The 16,698-nt window shown below is 36.6% G+C and overlaps 3 protein-coding genes across 4 annotated transcripts in view; 1 reads left to right on the forward strand and 2 right to left on the reverse strand.

Annotated features, from left to right (window-relative positions):
• LOC141596302 (cullin-4-like) overlaps window positions 1–2,517 on the forward strand; it is a 56,569-nt gene extending 54,052 nt beyond the window's left edge. Inside the window, exon 15 of the transcript XR_012522446.1 lies at window positions 2,377–2,517. The gene's annotated coding sequence lies outside the window, so the exon portion shown is untranslated. The remainder of the gene's footprint in view (window positions 1–2,376) is intronic.
• LOC141596303 (uncharacterized) lies at window positions 676–9,966 on the reverse strand. The gene is made up of 13 exons (XM_074416417.1): window positions 9,801–9,966; window positions 9,593–9,670; window positions 8,848–8,913; window positions 8,629–8,704; window positions 7,634–7,711; window positions 6,939–7,036; window positions 6,198–6,271; window positions 5,011–5,098; window positions 4,777–4,934; window positions 3,784–3,826; window positions 3,385–3,450; window positions 2,032–2,109; window positions 676–1,302 (listed from the first exon to the last, which is right to left on the reverse strand). The coding sequence occupies exons 1-13, from the start codon at window positions 9,897–9,899 to the stop codon at window positions 1,183–1,185; spliced, it is 1,122 nt and encodes a 373-aa protein (XP_074272518.1). The 5' UTR covers window positions 9,900–9,966; the 3' UTR covers window positions 676–1,182.
• A 1,804-nt stretch (window positions 9,967–11,770) lies between these two features.
• Window positions 11,771–15,715, reverse strand: LOC141596308 (tubby-like F-box protein 8). 2 transcript variants are annotated; one of them, XM_074416420.1, is made up of 6 exons: window positions 15,407–15,713; window positions 14,952–15,001; window positions 13,884–14,291; window positions 13,311–13,398; window positions 12,841–12,973; window positions 11,771–12,735 (listed from the first exon to the last, which is right to left on the reverse strand). In XM_074416420.1, the coding sequence occupies exons 3-6, from the start codon at window positions 14,229–14,231 to the stop codon at window positions 12,030–12,032; spliced, it is 1,275 nt and encodes a 424-aa protein (XP_074272521.1). In that variant the 5' UTR covers window positions 14,232–14,291; window positions 14,952–15,001; window positions 15,407–15,713; the 3' UTR covers window positions 11,771–12,029. The 2 variants fall into 2 exon arrangements, with proteins under 2 accessions (XP_074272521.1, XP_074272522.1); XM_074416421.1 differs by lacking the exon at window positions 14,952–15,001 and having other exon boundaries at window positions 15,407–15,715.
• Between the last annotated feature and the right edge of the window lie 983 nt (window positions 15,716–16,698).

Consider the following 16,698-nt stretch of genomic DNA (forward strand, 5'->3'; position numbering starts at 1 on the left):
CTTTTGTATTCCTATAAAATAGGGATAGTTTTCATTGTATTTTTCATAAATTTCAAGTACAAGTGACAATCAACAACAATTTTGAGTAGGCTTAAGAGTAAAAATTAGTAAGTTGTATACTTGTATTCAGTGATCAGAGTGTCATTATATATCTACTGTTCACTATAGTCTTCTAAATTTATACTCAAAATATCGTAAATTTTCAATTAAGAAACTCAAAACTTTTCCCAATTGACAACCGGCCCAAACCCTACTCGAAACCTCACAATCCCTAAATAATTGCTCTAAAGTTCACTGCTCAGCTCGTCCCTGCAAAGGTGACAAAACAGACTCAATTTTTTTTTTTTTTTCTACTTCGAAAAGCATTTCCAATAGGAATGGTATCAGTTAAATTTTCCAAGATAGAGGCCGCGGCAAATTCCACAATGTTTTCCTAATAAAGATAATAATTGATCTCGGCAGTCCCAGTTTATAAAAGGAATATATACGCGCGTCTTTATACCCGCTTTTTGTATTGTATAAACCAGACGATGTTCTATACCAGAAGATATGGTCGTTGCAGACTTGCAGCGGGTAAGCAATTACGAATAGCCAAAATCTTAAAACCATCCTGCTGCCCAAGAAAACATGGCTTAGATACCATGCAAGGACATTAGATCATAAACCAAGAAGTTCGAAAATGCTCTCTATCAGTAATGGCGACCAATAAGTTTCAGACATATAATCGTTGGATCATGTCTGTATCAAAATTTGGAAACTGCAACATATACAAACGATAACCTACATGCCTAATCGAACCAAAAGTCATACTCCGTATTATCCAGCCTTGAGAGCTGCAAATAAACGTGATCTTTGAGCTGTACTTTATCGCCACTGTTCTCACACCTTATTAGATGCGTTAATGAGTAATAAGGTAACTAACCAACATTAATGAGTGAACGGCCGTTGAGAAGGCACTCTTTATGTCTAACACTCTAACTCTTGAGGTGCTCATATGCCCACAGGCCACAGTACTAAATCTCAGAGTCGATGGTGGTATCAACTGTCGCGCCCTTATCTCCCTAAATGCGGCAAAATCCCCTTAAAATGCGGTTAGGCATATTGATCACGTTTCAATAGGGGCGCGCAATAGTTGGCCCTCTCTCTGTACTATGCCATCAAAGGTGGGATAGAAAGCCCTATTTACACATTCCCATTGGGTAGAGCCTCGATCATGTCTTCAGAATCTCTCTTAGCATCAATATGAGCCACAAAGATGCTTCCTGAATCACACCATCCCCCCACCACATCTCTCTCGGGACACTGCACGTTAAGAAAGAAATTAGTGATTCATTAAAAAATGGTTTGTTATCATGTCACATTTGACATGTTTGGTTGACCCGCAGCAACTGACAAAAAAAAAGGGCAGCCCGATGCACGATGGCGTCCCCGCTAGTCAAAAAGGGCACCCCGGTGCACGACGGCGTCCCCACTAGGCGAGGGTCCGCAGCAACTGACAGACCTGAAATTTTTTGTTGCAGCCTCTGCTGAAGATTTTAAAGCTGTTATATTACAAAAACTGTAGATTTCTACTGCACACGCGCGCGCGCGCACACACACACATGCACACATAAGAACAATAGGAGCAATAGTGAACAATAGTTCTCTGGTGGCCAAGCAACCTCATTGCAGGAAACAACTCGGTTATCAACAATACGTGAAAGTTGCTCCTCACATCTTTAATTTCTTAGTGAAGTTTTTAAGATCAATGTATATACTATGAGCGGCATCTTTAAATTGACAATGAGCGATATCAATAAAGGGATAACCAGATACTCCAACAATGGAGTGATGGGAATAATGGGAGAAGGGACATCAAATATGAAAATTCTTGACACGGAGACTATTAGGGAGTACTATTTGCAAAACTGAAGACGTCAAATTGCTCTATTATGTTACTCTTGGAACTAATATTTATTAGATGCCTGATGCAGTACGTTGAGGCTCCCTATATGCAGAACATGAGGATATATATTACGGAGTATATAATACCTTATCAAATCCAAGCCAGCTTGAGTCCCCTCTAAATGAAATGATCTTTGAACCTTTGCACCAATCTCCACAAAAGACCTGCACAAGGGTTATTTCATTAACAACAACTGCTGTAGCAATGGAAGTATATTGTAGTGCTAGATTTAGTTGTCGATTTTCTGGTGCTACCTAGTCGAGTAGCTTACTTTGTAACATTGTAAGTTATTCTCCTTTTGCTGTAAAAAAAAAAAAAAAAAAAAATGCAAGTATATTGTCGACTATGAAGATTGAAAGAAATAAATTAGAAAATCGATGAAACAGACGCAGGGAAGAAAAGTAACGCAAGAAAAAGAGATACAGAACCAGAACAACAACAACATCATCAGAGCCTTAATCCCAAAATGATTTGGGGTCGGCTGACATGAATCATCCTTTGGAACCGTCCATGGGTGAACGCACAGCTCAATGCGAAAAAAAAAATAGAAAAGAAAAAGTGAAAAACAAAAGGGGAGTGAAACATAATACAAAAGCCAGATAAACTTATACCAGTAGGTTTTAAAATCGAAGTCCGGATTTTAAAATCATAAAAATCAGAACAGGTGTACAAAGACATAAGCTAAAGGAAAGCACTTTCAGATTTTTAGTATGCATGCTTACACCTAACCTCAGGCACCAAAGTTACAATGGCACTCCCTCTATTCCACTTGGTTGTTTACGTTTTCCTTTTTGAGGAATTCCATCTAAATGTTCATACTTTCCTTTTTGGGTAACATTTAGTGGTTGAACAGTTGAAGTTACCATTATACCCATAGATCCATTACCCCTCCTAACTCATCACCCTCACAAGCAAAACCCCTCCAAACACCCTACCATGCCACCACCCTCCAACTACAATCTCCAACACCACCACCCCCACTTTGGATCCCACTTATCTCAGCCCTCCTAAAATTCAGCCGCTAAAAGCAAATGTAAACTACTTAGGCAAATGGAGGGAGTAATTAATTATTTGAGACGGCAAATGCTGAGGTGGCATAAGCTCTATGAGACGGCAAACATGAACTTCAACATTGCATAACCTCTTTGAAACAAAATAACATAAAAAGAAAAAAAAAAAAAAAAAAGGGTGAGAAACGAAGCTTCAACAATGAAAGCAACACAACCAAAGTTGGCTGGTGTGAGTGGTTAAGGGCTCTCATCTCTTAAACAAGTGGTCAGGGGTTCGATTCCTGACTCTTGCGAATGAAAAAGCCAAACTTGGGAGGGGTCAACCCATTAAATTGCCTTCAGTACCCCGAAGGAGATTGCCCCAACTGTCGGTAGGGGATACTCCTGGTCAACACCAAAAAAAACAATGAAAGCTACACATCTAGTCACCTCATAGTCCATTCCTTGGACATAGATGTAATCAGGGTCAAGTGCCGAGAACGCCAGGCCTGTGATCTGCACACAAAATTTGAATAAATGATTAAAAATATCGCCAAAATACTCGCCTGCTATAAATAAATATAAAGTTTGTCCAACACTCTCTTCCTGTCTCATGACTCAAGGCTATTTCTACTATCATACTGTACTAAACTACACAAGGCGCTTCTGTTCTATTAAAAATACTTTTATACAGAATCCCCAAACTCCAAAGAAAGAATTAAAAGAGATTGCTAGTCCAGTAAAAACACGTTGTAAAAGAAAAAAATAACTCAATCGATTATCATACATTCATACGCGACTACAAGAAAGCAAGGTGAAAAAAGCTTTTCCGACACTGTGAAGACTGACCTCATACTTTGAACAATGAGTCCATCTTGATAATACAGACCACCTGCATAACGCTAATAAAAAGTTATGATTCCGTACAGGTTCTTACAGGTGACAGTCTGTCTTTCATTTACTACTGACTACTCTTCTAACAATCTAATAAAGATCAGACTTCAAAACTTAGCATAATTTTGCTCAATGGGCCACAAGGGAAGTCTATAAATAGATTGAACCTTTTACGATTCTTCCCTTATTTCATAGCTAATATATTGGTTTCCGCTTGTGCTTACTGCTTCCACAGGGAACAATGTTATATGGAAATAAGCACGCTCTGAACAATGTTTCTGCTTGTGCTTACTGATTCCACAGGGAACGAATTATGGTTCTTTGGTCTTGACATATCAAGGATCAAATAAGCGGGCTTCTTAAGTAATGGATTTCCGTCCAGTTTTGGTTTAAGAGCTGATATTGGACGAGAAAGGCGGCCTAACCCCCTCCTTACAGAGCTTCATTGGGAGCCTCTGTGGAGGCATTAGGAGGGTAATGCAGATGAAAGATAGTAAATATGCATTACTATCAAAATTCTTGTCAGCCTTTGAGAAAGACTTGTCTCCGATTCAACATCTGATTGCTAAGAAAACTATACAATATGATTCTTTTTCCCTGCAAAAGCTTTGGACGTGATACATTCAGGTTTACCTATTTAATACTTTTGTTTTCACATTTTTAAATTAAGCTTTGTAACAGAAACACCTCCCAGCCTTCGGCGCCATCTGACGTATCCGATAAAAACATATTTAGAAGTCATTGGCTCTTCAAATAATAGACAAACTTTTCCGGCTTTAGCTTCATATAACTGTCTGATTAATGTTTGAAAGAGTAGCTTTATTTTTGAGCTTCATGCACAGGACAGAAATTGTGGACGCAATTCTAGGTTTGAAGTTGCAGTACCTTAAAAAAAAGGCATAAACGAACTTAATATATGAATGTAATACCAAAATTTTGGTTACTGACCTCCGTGGATCAAAGACGGTCACCGTTCGGTCAGCTCCAGCAACAGCAATATTACCAGTGGTTGAAGTAGATGAATCATAAAGAATATCTCCAGGTGAACCGCAAATTCTGTGTATGCAACCACCATTCTCTTTCATCCTCAGATCCCACAAAGTCAGCTGTAGATGTGTTAAAATACATATAATGTATAAATCAAATCACGATACTAACTTCTCAGACAGCTGCAAAAAATACCTGACACCCTTCAGTTACTGCTAAAACAGAATTTTCAGTCTGATAAAAAGGACTCTGCACGAAGGTTAATGATGAAGGATACCAGAGTCTGGAAACAAATAAGTCAAAATAAATGAATCTTGATATTAACTGATGTAACAATTGCCAATATCAAAGGAATGTAATCAAAGAAGGACATATCACATATCACCTAAAACTGTAAATGAAAGCTCTTTATGGATGCATATTGTATTTCATAGATCTACGAAATGTTTAATAAACTTCCACATTTTTAAATTTCTGGCATCCTATAAGTTCAAAGTTTAGTTCAGCTCCTATAAGTTCAGTTCAGTCAGCTTCTATAAGTTCAGTTCAGTTCAGTTCAGTTCAGCTCTTATAAGTTCAGTTCAGTTCAGCTCCTATAAGTTCAGTTCAGCTCCTATAAATTCAGTTCAGTTGAGCTCCTATAAGTTCAGTTCAGTTCATTTTAGCAACTTGAAGTCCAAAAGAACAAGGCCTTAGTTTACCAATTAAAATATGTGAGATGTAGTCGTGAACTTCAAAAGAGAACCGTCACAGGAACTCTAGCAGTATTAATTATCCATATCAAGTGGAGAATAACAATTCTAATAATTTTGCTTCAAGAGTACAATGAGCCTAATTAAGTGAATTATACATGATGTGTGCTCCCTCAGTCCCTCTTTGTTTTCCCTTTTGTTTTATTCGCAAATATTAAAAGAGAATAAAAATTGATAAACAGGCAACAAGAAATTAGCAAGTTGGAGAGGGAGAGAGAAAGAGAGTTGCCATCAGAGTACACACTACTGGCCTACTAACATCTGCCTAACTCATCCCCTTCACTTATCACCAATAACCCCCCACTCCACGCGCGCGCACACATACACAGCATCACAGGGACATCCCAGAAAGTAAGGTGAGAAGATAGTTGAAGAGGTGCGGGAGTACTAGGGAGATTTTAAAAACATGAACATGAGAGTGACTAATCTAGTACATGACCAATCTAACAAAATTGAAATTCAAATCAACAAAGCTAGCTCTCTGTGATCCTCTCATTGTGCACATGCGAGATGGTAATGATTTCAGACAAACTCACTAATGTTGAAATACACTCCAAAGAGATGAATAAAAACAAAGGAAAACAGAAGTCACAGTACAGTTGAAGAAAAACAATTGGCTTGAGTACTCACGTTCGAAGGTTTCTTATATGATTTTCTTGGTCATAAAGATCAATACATTTGGGGAAACTGCGTGCTACAGCTACCTGAAAGAGATACAATTACACTAAATATTATATTCCCATTATTTAACTAGAATTAACAACTCAGAAAAGAATTTTTCAGTACCCTATCAGCAACTCAACCACACTTCCCTTTTTATTGTACATATAAGCTCACCCCCAAATTTAGACCTTTGTTAAGCAGAAAATGGGCTCACTGCTAGCCTAAGTTTTATAAGGCATGAGTAGCACCGAGTTGATGATGATTCAGTCGGTGGCATGGTCTTAAATTGCAGAATCGAGCAGGATCGCGGTCGTGTATTATGACATGGTAGCACGTCCAATGTCACGATTCATCGCGGCTTTTTTTATACCCAATCATATAAGCCCATATCCAGTTATTGGCTTTAATGGCCTTGTATCGGTCAATTACAGTATCGGCCACATAGGTCAAATATCAGCCATTTTGGTAACCGTTTATATATCAGAAATAAATCGGCGTGAAAAGTTGAAATTCTTTAAATAACTGCCGATATGTCGTATAACGGCCAATATATACAATACATTCGACCATCCAATCTATTTGCGTTTCTCCGTAAAATCTCAAAAAATTACTCCGTAGTAAAACCTCCTTGAAAAGGCAAAATTTTCAGAGACTTGAGAAAAGAAATACTATAATGGACCAAGAACCATAATCAAGTATGTAAATTACCGTAGACAATTGAGTAGGGCTGAAGCTGAGACCTGCCCAGCTTCCTTCTCCGACTCCACGATCTTGAGGTGATGCAACAAATGTCGGCTTCTGAGTATCTACCACGATGCAGTAAATCATAAAGTAAGTCCATTTGAATTAAAGAAAGGATCATATAGCTTCCAGTTCAAATTTTTATTTGAATCTAGAGGTTCTATCAGTGTCATACAGATCCCAGAACAATAAATTTAATCTATCATCTCGACCCAGAAACAAAAGAACTTTTACAGCTATTCGTTCACCTCTATAAAATCCTTAGTGTACTATGACGAAAAATTAGTTTCTAAATTCACATTATGCTCACCAAAAACGCTTATACCGAAAGACAGTTGGAAATTATGTTTGGTTGGGACCAGAAATGTACAACAAACTCTAATGCAAATTTAACAACCCGAGTTTAATACTAGCTCTGTTTCTTATGATAAGATTTGTAAATCAAGACAACTTCATTTGACATATCTCCAAAATTATACAAGTAAAATTTATTAACCTATACATTTTTTAACATTATACGAAATGCAACTGTGAAACTTTTACTCCCAACAATTTTTTGCACAATATTTGTGCTTCTTTGAAATTGATAGTCAAAGGCTTATCTCTAGAAGCGAACATACAATAAGATCACGGGGGAGGACAGCAGAAAAATCAAGTTCTACCTCTAGCATCAGTGTTAACTAACGATACAATTAGGTGACCATGAGAGTCAACACTTCCCAGAATACAAGTTTCGGCGCCTGCAGATAGCAAAATAATAGAATTTAAGTTAAGCTCGTTCAAAGCAAAGCAATTATGAATATTTATCATACAAAAACTTCAACTCCGCTAAGGATTACACTATATGAATGTGTATTGACAAAACCATCAGCTTTTTATATTCATCATCAACTAGTCACCTTTTAATGACCTTAGAGAAAAAGGTTACAATGCCAAAAAAGCAAGCGGATTTCCAGCAGATAGGAGTCTATATTCCATGTGCTGTAGTACTCATGAACAGGCATGTGATTTTCTTAGCAAAAAAGTTACATATTACAATCCTTTATCTGCTTAGAGATCTCGACTCGGGTACTGTAAGTGCCTAGAGCTTGATACCCTAGTTCTAGTTTCACTTACATACGCCACCAATGATTGAATGAAGAATAGCTACATCACCGTTTTATCGGATAGCCATAAGAAATTTCATCATCACATGAAAGGACTATCTAATACCAAAAAGGAAACACTACTTTCACATATTAGCAGGAGACATAAAGAGCATTAACGCAGGTTAAAAGCATGTGCTAAGGCCCATGAGTACATCACGAACCGACTACCAAACAAGTCAAAAAGAAGAGAGATACAGGTAAGACAGACTGATATACTGATAAGGAATGAGGGTTTATATGCCCTATACAAAATCAGTGTGTTGGATAACAGGTTATGATTAGAGAAGTCAGTAGCAAAACACTGCATTTGTAAACATGGATCTCAGGACACTGGGTCCTGCAGGCATACAAACTACTAGCAAGCAAAAGCTAAGTTAGAGTCTATTAACAGTCGAAATGGATCAGGCAAGTACTCTGATTTGATTTAGAATGACTATGTCTAATTAGCAAATAACATAAATAGTGAAACAAAGTAAGATAATGCACTCAATGCCTTGCAAATAACTTACTCCCTGTCTTTGCCAACGCTACACTTTGTATTTCATATTGATGACGGCATTGATCAATCATTGAAGGACCGACAACCTTCACAGCAACGGAAAAGGAATACTCAAACTGGTAATGTGCCAAATTGAAGAGCTAACTTGCACTAAAAAAACTCCGACTTTATTCAATCTTTTCAGCATTTTGCACAAAACAAATAGCTTAAGAGAGTGTACAGCATGTACCTCAACAATATCCGGAATCAAAAGGCCCTCTTTTCCTTGATTAAGCAATGAATCCCCCACTGGAATCTAATTTATCATAGTAAACAACAAATTCAAATCCGTCAGTAACACTCTAGGACACTCCAAAAACTATCACCAACTTCCATTCCAACGAACCATGATGTCCAAGCCAAAAAAGAACAGCTGTAAGTGCTCGACACCTTAAAACATAGATTTCAAAATTAACAGCACTTCATCAGTTATCAGCATGTCCAAATTAACACCACCTCTCCGAATCAATGTCAGAACCATTCCATAATCTACAACTATGATACCAAACAATAACCGCTTCAAGAAATCCATCATTTGCACGAATATTAACCAAGTAAAATCGAATATTTTCATACAGGTCTAACAAATTAGACAAAGATTCCAGAACCGTAACTGCCAACATGATGAAAACACACATCTTTTTTTTTTTCCACAAATTACTCTATTGCATTATTAATTTATGCCCTAAAAATTCAATTAAAAATCCTGAATTCGCCACCATTTCTGAATGCAACAATTAATAGGTCACGATAACTTAAATAAGACCGTTATATGCATACAACAAACTAGTTCAACGTTATGCACCTCATTTAACTACTGTATATTTTTTGCTAATACAGTCTATTCATCTATTGCATACATAACACAGTCGTGTAATTACTTTGTAAAACAAATGATCGGGACAGAAGGAGTATAAATATAACAGAAGTAAAACCTCGAGTCGATACATATGTCGGCCGGACGCAAAGTAAGCCGAACAAGAAGAAAAATCGATATCATCTTCGTGATTAACCTGTAAAATTGAGAAAATAAGATTAATTTTGAATTTGATTGATTTCGAAAGACTGTACTCTTTTTGTTGCAGTTTTTAAATAAAGTCGATAAAATTCACACAAATAATCTCAAGTTTACAACGGACGTACGTGGATAGCGAGACGAGTGGGCTGAATGCTAGCGGGGGAAGGGTACGGGAGTAAAGTCGACGGTATTGTTGCTTTTCTTAAGCTTTTCGCCTCCAACATTTTTTGTCGAATGTCTATCAGAACGCAAATGAGAGAAAATGGCAGTGGAAGTCTTTTTCGAATAATGATGGGTCGGATTCATGTTAAATTTTTGACCCACAGACAAGCGAGTTTACAGGTTTGGGACGGTTTAGTGGGCCGGGTTTTTGGTAGTTTTCTTAAAATGTTTTGTTTGTACTCGGTTATTAAGGTCATGTTCTTTCTGTCTTAATTTCAGCTCATTTTATCAGTTCAGCTCAACTCTATTTTAGTTTAATTTTGTTCAGTTTCAATCAATTCTGTTAAGTTTATTTTTTCACAAAATTCTCTCTTACTTCATTTGCATTCAGTTCATCTCAGCTCCGTTAATTTCAATTTAGTTCAGCTCAACGTCATTTACTTCAGTTCATCTCATTTCAACTGAAAAGAATAGGGCCTTAATGAGTGGGATAGGGCGGGTTTAATGGACGGGGCGATTCATGAACAGCTTTACTTAGGCCCAGTTCTTTTGAATTTAAAGTCACTCCCTTTAATTTCAATTCAACACCTATAAGTTTAGTTTAGAAAAGTTAAACTCTTATATGTTCATTTCAGCTCTTATAAGTTCAGTTTAGAAAAGTTAGGCTCCTACAAGTTCAGTTCAGAAAAGTTCAGTCCAATTCATACTCATTTTTCTATAACTCCATAACTCCAGCTCATATAAGTTCATTCCCACTCTTATAAGTTCACTTTTATACCCATTTTTATATAAATTCAGCTTCTATAAGTTCAGTTCAATTTTATAAATTTCGTTCAGAAAAGTTAAATCTTATTAGTTCAATTCAACTTATATAAATTCAGTTCAAAAAAAGTAAAACTCAAATAAGTTCAGTTCAACAAAAAATTAAGCAAAGTTATAAAGTTCTCAAATTTGGTAATTTACTAATTTAGTAAAGTCAAGGTTCAAGAGGTTTATTTTTTATTTTTTTCTTTAAAAAGTCGGGTTTTAATTGCACTTCTCTTTTAAGATGTTTGAACGTGTGATGCATCATGCATACTTACATGAAAAAGGCAAAAATCCCACCTCATTTTCACCAAAAAGCAGAAATCAGCAACGAACTTTCCTAGAATTTTCCCAAAATTTTGTTGAAAATTATCTCAATTTTTTATTTTTATTTTGGTACAACTTGAACAATATAATACAAATAACAAAATTGTTTTACCAATTCATATAGAAGTTGGTCGCAACTCGCAACTTTGAGTGGTTCAACTTTCACGATTATAAAAAAGACATAAAGAAGCATAATGTCTATCATTTCATGTGATAGTTGGTCACTACTTATCCTTCTCTATGGTCTACTTTGTACCCGACTTGCATACACAACCTTTTCTATTCCATGATTCCAAGACGACTTATGTTTCTCTGACTCTTCTTTTTCCTCGAGTATGCGTTTCTACGTTAAAAAAACGACTCCTAGATCCACGGGGTAAAACTCTAGGGCCGCTGTCAAAAAAATAATCTCAACTAAAAGTTAAAGCTGATAGTTGGAGACTGTGTCAGTGGCACTAGGGTTTACCATGTGGATTTGTACATGTCTAACGCGCGTGTTCAGAGGCTCTGTGACCGTGGCCCTAGGGTTTCTTGTTGAATTATGCATGACCTTCAAAGGAATGTACACGAACAGAGGTGGTCTCTCCGAATATCTATCCATGTCCGATATGGTAGTCAAGTTGGATGCCCGAAAACATCCCCATATCAAATACTTGTAGCCGACTCCGAACAACCAAATCGGCCAAATAACATAATTTTGAGTAGAGCGGAACCACAGGAATGTATTTTATGATCATAGGTTCCGAACTTAGCTCAATTTACTAGCTAAACTAATCGACATAAATACATAATGCTCGAGATCTAGCAGTGACAAATACATAATGCTCGAGATCAAGAAAGAACAATGTTTAACATGGGTCAGACCAAGGATTCATAGTTAAACTCAAAAGGTACATAAAATGGTAAACTGTCTTTCTGAATGCTTAGCTATCCTTGTCCTCTCAGTCGACCGATATTCGATGGTAATACAACAACACACAAATCTAACCAACCCTAAAATGATTTTATCCGGCTTTTGTCTTCGGCTTATTAACAACTTTTTAACCCAAATGATTTTCCTACTATTCACAAGCCAATTTGGTGTCAAAGCTACTGAGACAAATCGCGAAAGCCTGAAATGCGGAAAGAGGATACCGGTAGTCCATGGTGAACATGTCCTTGCCAACTTTGCCGAATTGGAGGATGATCTTGTCGTGGTCGGACGGGCCGGGTTGCGAAGGGGTTGGGGCCCCAGCTGGAGTCTGAGTTGCCGCAATAAGTTGGAAGTTCTTGACGGAAGCCACGGTCACTCTCCCTCGGAAGTTAAGACACCAACATTGCAACTGTTCATGCCATCTTGGGGACTTGTTTTTAAGTACCAAGGGCTTTTCCTTACCTTCCTCGTCGTCATCACGAGGACCGGCAATGTCCGAGAATCGGGAGCTGCTAAACTCGGTTGACGTGTCAATGGACTTGGAGAAAGACATGCTCCGGAAAGAGTCCTCGAGAGAACGGGGCAGGAGCTCAGGCTGCCCGGGTACACTTCCCCCTGGCTCCAGGGAAGAAGATGGGATGGACTGCATGACACAGTGCATCCTGCGTGGGCCTCTCGTGCCAAGGACGTTCAGCTCGTAGGCAACCTGGGCAATGTTGTAACTCCCTGTAGGAACTTTCGGGGAGACCTTTTTAGAGTAGAACCTCTTGCTCCGGCCTGGTGGTGAAGATTGAGAACTGTTGTATGGTGGCTGTGTGTCGTAGATAATAAATTTGGTGCCGAGAAAATTTGACCTGTAACCAGGATAAACCAACATATTAGGCATAATAGAATCGACAAGAAATAGTTCTCCGTAATGAGTATCCTTGAAAAATTAGAGCCAACAAAATGTCACTCACCTTAATTTCCCAATGTAAGTATTACTCGACCTCGATATATTGTCTGCATCCATACTGATCACATACTCTGTACACGTCGTTCTCCTCGTACGCTTTGCAGATAGAAGAAATTTCCCGTTCTCAACAAGCAACGCTGAGAAAAAGCAAAGGCGCAATAGATTTCAGTCAGAATAACAAAAGATCCAGAATATATATTTACTTTGAACGAAAGAAAATAAACATAAAATATTGACGGAGGTGCTGGTGCCTAGTGCATACTAGCAGATAAAGTCAGCTAACACATATGCCAAAAACTAGAGGCACGATGTGTACCTATTGTTAAATGACAATATAACAAGTCCTAACGGAAATAAACTAAGTACTAACTAATGCAAAAAACACGAATCTGAATTCTTCAATATCAGCGAAGAAATTATAAATGTGTTGTAACGAAAGAAGCATGAAAAATGCTCCATCAGCACGCAGCTTACCTGGGCTAAGGGAAAGGAAGAGATGGTAAGTCAAGTTAGATTTATCTCTTTTGATGAAGCACTGAATTGATCCATCTCGTGGCCCGGGCTGCAGAAAAACAAAAATGCTGTCACTTATTGTTTATACTAAAACTCAATACCACATTACCACCCTCTCGCAATCATTTGGTAGATCCTTGATGCATATGAGAGCGTAGTTACGTGATTTGGTGTCGCTAACCCATTTTTCCAAATAATAATACAACTACTATCAACAAACTGACATCATACAAAATGTTATTCAGAAAATCAGAGTCAAAATATTCAAATAGCATGTAGTCTCAAATTATAGTGGTTGAACACTTCACTTTTGGCTGAGAGTCGCTTTTCCGTGACTCTAACCTCTAGGCACGACATGACAATTCAACAATTTGTTTGCCCAAAAACATGAATATCTTTCACTAGATATCAGTGTCCAGCAATCGACAATATGTCGGCATGTCGGGTCTGACATTTGCAGCTGACTCAAGGTAACTTACTCCTTGCAATATTAACTTAGAAAGAGAGACTCTATAAGCTTGGACAGTATCTCACCTGCTTCAATGATACAGGGAATGTCAGCTTTCCACATAACTCGGGGCTCTTGACGATTTCCTGACACATCTCCCTCCACGACCTACAAACAGCAGCACAAGCAACCACATGCTTCCTAGCAGGCCACATGATCTCACTAGCCTCCAATCTCTTAATAACATCGCGTAATAACTCAGGAGGGAGGCTAGCCCATTTGCTGGTCTGGATAACAACAACCGGCTCATGGAGCTCGTGCACTGAACCATGTGACTTTCCCCGGAGTGGACCCGATAACCTCACTTCAAAACTTCGCCTAGACAAGCTCCCAAAACCATCCCTCACATCTCGGACTATGCTTCGGAAAGACATGTCAGTCTTCTATATAATAGCTTCAGCTTCAGCTTACTTCCTTTGATAGACACTTACAAGCTGAAACCAAACACACAAAACATTCATATCTCAACTACGAAGCTTAGCCTCGAAACAAAACATTAAAAGAAGGTGAAATTAAAGCAAGGCAGGTAGCAAGAAAAGCAGATTCTTTTAAAAAAGAAAAAGCTCCTCACATGGACTTTGGGGGGATATGAAGCATGAAATACAACACTTTTACAAGGAAACCAACTTTCCCATTTTCTTTAATTAAAAAATAATAATTCAAGAACATAACTTTCCAAACTTTTCCCTAAAATAATCATTAATTCATTAATAACAATAAAAGAACACAATTTTCATCCATAACATATAATTTTTTTACCCTTTTAACAGCAATAAGATGTCATAAGAGCAACTATGATAAAAATTAACAAAACGGATAAATCCGTCTTAAACAAGAATTTGTGGTCAAGCTATTGAGATTTTGATGACCATTTCAAGCTCATATCACAAATCTACAAAATTCAATAACACAAAATTATTCAACCACAAAATTATGATTTATAAAGTCTAACCAAAGATCTCACTTCTTAAATCTATATAGCCAATCATTTGTTTACTTTTTATTCGAGACGGGTATTTTAAACAAAGGTAAACAAATGATTGAGACGAGGGAGTAAGGATTAGTTGATTAAGAGATGAATCACTAAAACTCACCAATACATCTTCAAAGTATGCCTTCAAGAAGCAAACTTTAAGCTAAAAACCTACAGAAAATTAACAAATATCCAACTTTAGACATTAATTTATTTATTTATTTATTTATTACTATATTTCTTTGATAAGATAAGATTTTGAACAAATTATAGCAAAAATCAAATCAAAAAGCAAAAATAGATCAAACCAAGATAAATACTTCCATTTTTACACAAATAAAATCCAAAAAAAAAAGAGCAAGATTAATACTTTTATATACAAAATACAAAAGAAGCAAGAAAAAAAATAAGCTAAAAATGGAAGAAAATAACAAACAAAATACCCAGAAAAACACACAAAAAAACAAAGATCAAACAGATCTAAACATGGGTAATTAATTAAATCAAATTAAACTAAACTAAATTTAATAAAATTATAAGTAATAATAATAAAGATTAAAAGGGTTGTTAGTTAACCTTGTTCTTGTGTTTGCTGAGATTTGAGATCCTTGTCTTTGAAACACGGTTTTCTCTCTCTAGACCCACTCTTCTCTCGTTGTATAATAAACACAGAAAAAACACACTGGAGAATAGAGACACTACTCCCTCTCTTTCTCTCTCTAGAAAAGTGTAGTTTTTTCACTTATAATGGGATTTATTAAGCTAAATTAAAAAATAAGTCACGGGGTAATTATAATAAGATAAAATAAATAAATAGTAAATAAATAAAGGTTTAATTTCTTCCCTAAAAAAAGTTTAAAATTTCTACTGACTTTTTGGTCTTGCTTCACCTCAAAAAAAAGTTTGTAGTAGTTTTTCATTTATTTAGGAATTGGCAATTCATGGACTATACAACCAGTTGTATATGTTGTACCGTGTAGAATCTGAGCTTTGTGTCAAAGTATTCGAGCTTTATATTAAAAAATATGAGCTTTATTAGAAAGTATTGAGTTCATCCATTTAGACATTAAAACATGAACTTTAAATTAGCTCAGAAAGAATATACATAAGCTCGGATTCTTATACTTGGTTGTACCATGCTTATGGTACAACTGGATGTATAATCCTATTTGTGAGGAATTGGTGAGTGTAATTTTGATGCAAGGAATACATATTTATCGGTTGGTATATATGTCGACTAACTCAGTTGGTAAAGTCATGCAAGGGCAATGACAACCTGAAAAATGAAAATAACCCAAATTCAAAGTGACTTAACCCGACCCGAATCCACAAATAACATTATACCTCCGTCCTCCAGTGGTACAATATCATTATACAACCAAGTTATATCTTATCGAGTTTATGTGTAATTTTTTTGAACTTTCTTAAAGTTAACTTTTTTTATGTTTAAGTGAGTGAGTTCAGAAATTTTATGGTATAGTTCGACTTCTTTAAAACAAAACTCGAAAACTTTACTATATAGCTCGGGTTCTAGAGCATACAACTGGGTACAACTGGTTGTAGGATCTATTAACTGACCCGAATCTTGCAAACTAAAATCAGAATTCCTGATCAGAACCAAACCGATTGACCCATTTGCAAAGTCTAGTGATACACTGATACTCATAATAAGTCATAACCTGAGTTTAAACACCGACAATGGTAAATTTGCCTTTATGAGCCCCAATTTAGAAAAAATAAAAATAAAAGTTATCAACCGATGAAACACTTTTTTTTTTATCTAATCTATCTTAGTAGACTCATTTTAAGTTTAAAATAGATATATAACGTATATTTTGAAAAAAAAATTGAATAAGATTTTCTTATAC

The sequence above is a fragment of the Silene latifolia genome, chromosome 8 (assembly GCF_048544455.1).
Source record: "Silene latifolia isolate original U9 population chromosome 8, ASM4854445v1, whole genome shotgun sequence".
In the NCBI taxonomy this organism is placed as follows: Eukaryota; Viridiplantae; Streptophyta; class Magnoliopsida; order Caryophyllales; family Caryophyllaceae; genus Silene; species Silene latifolia.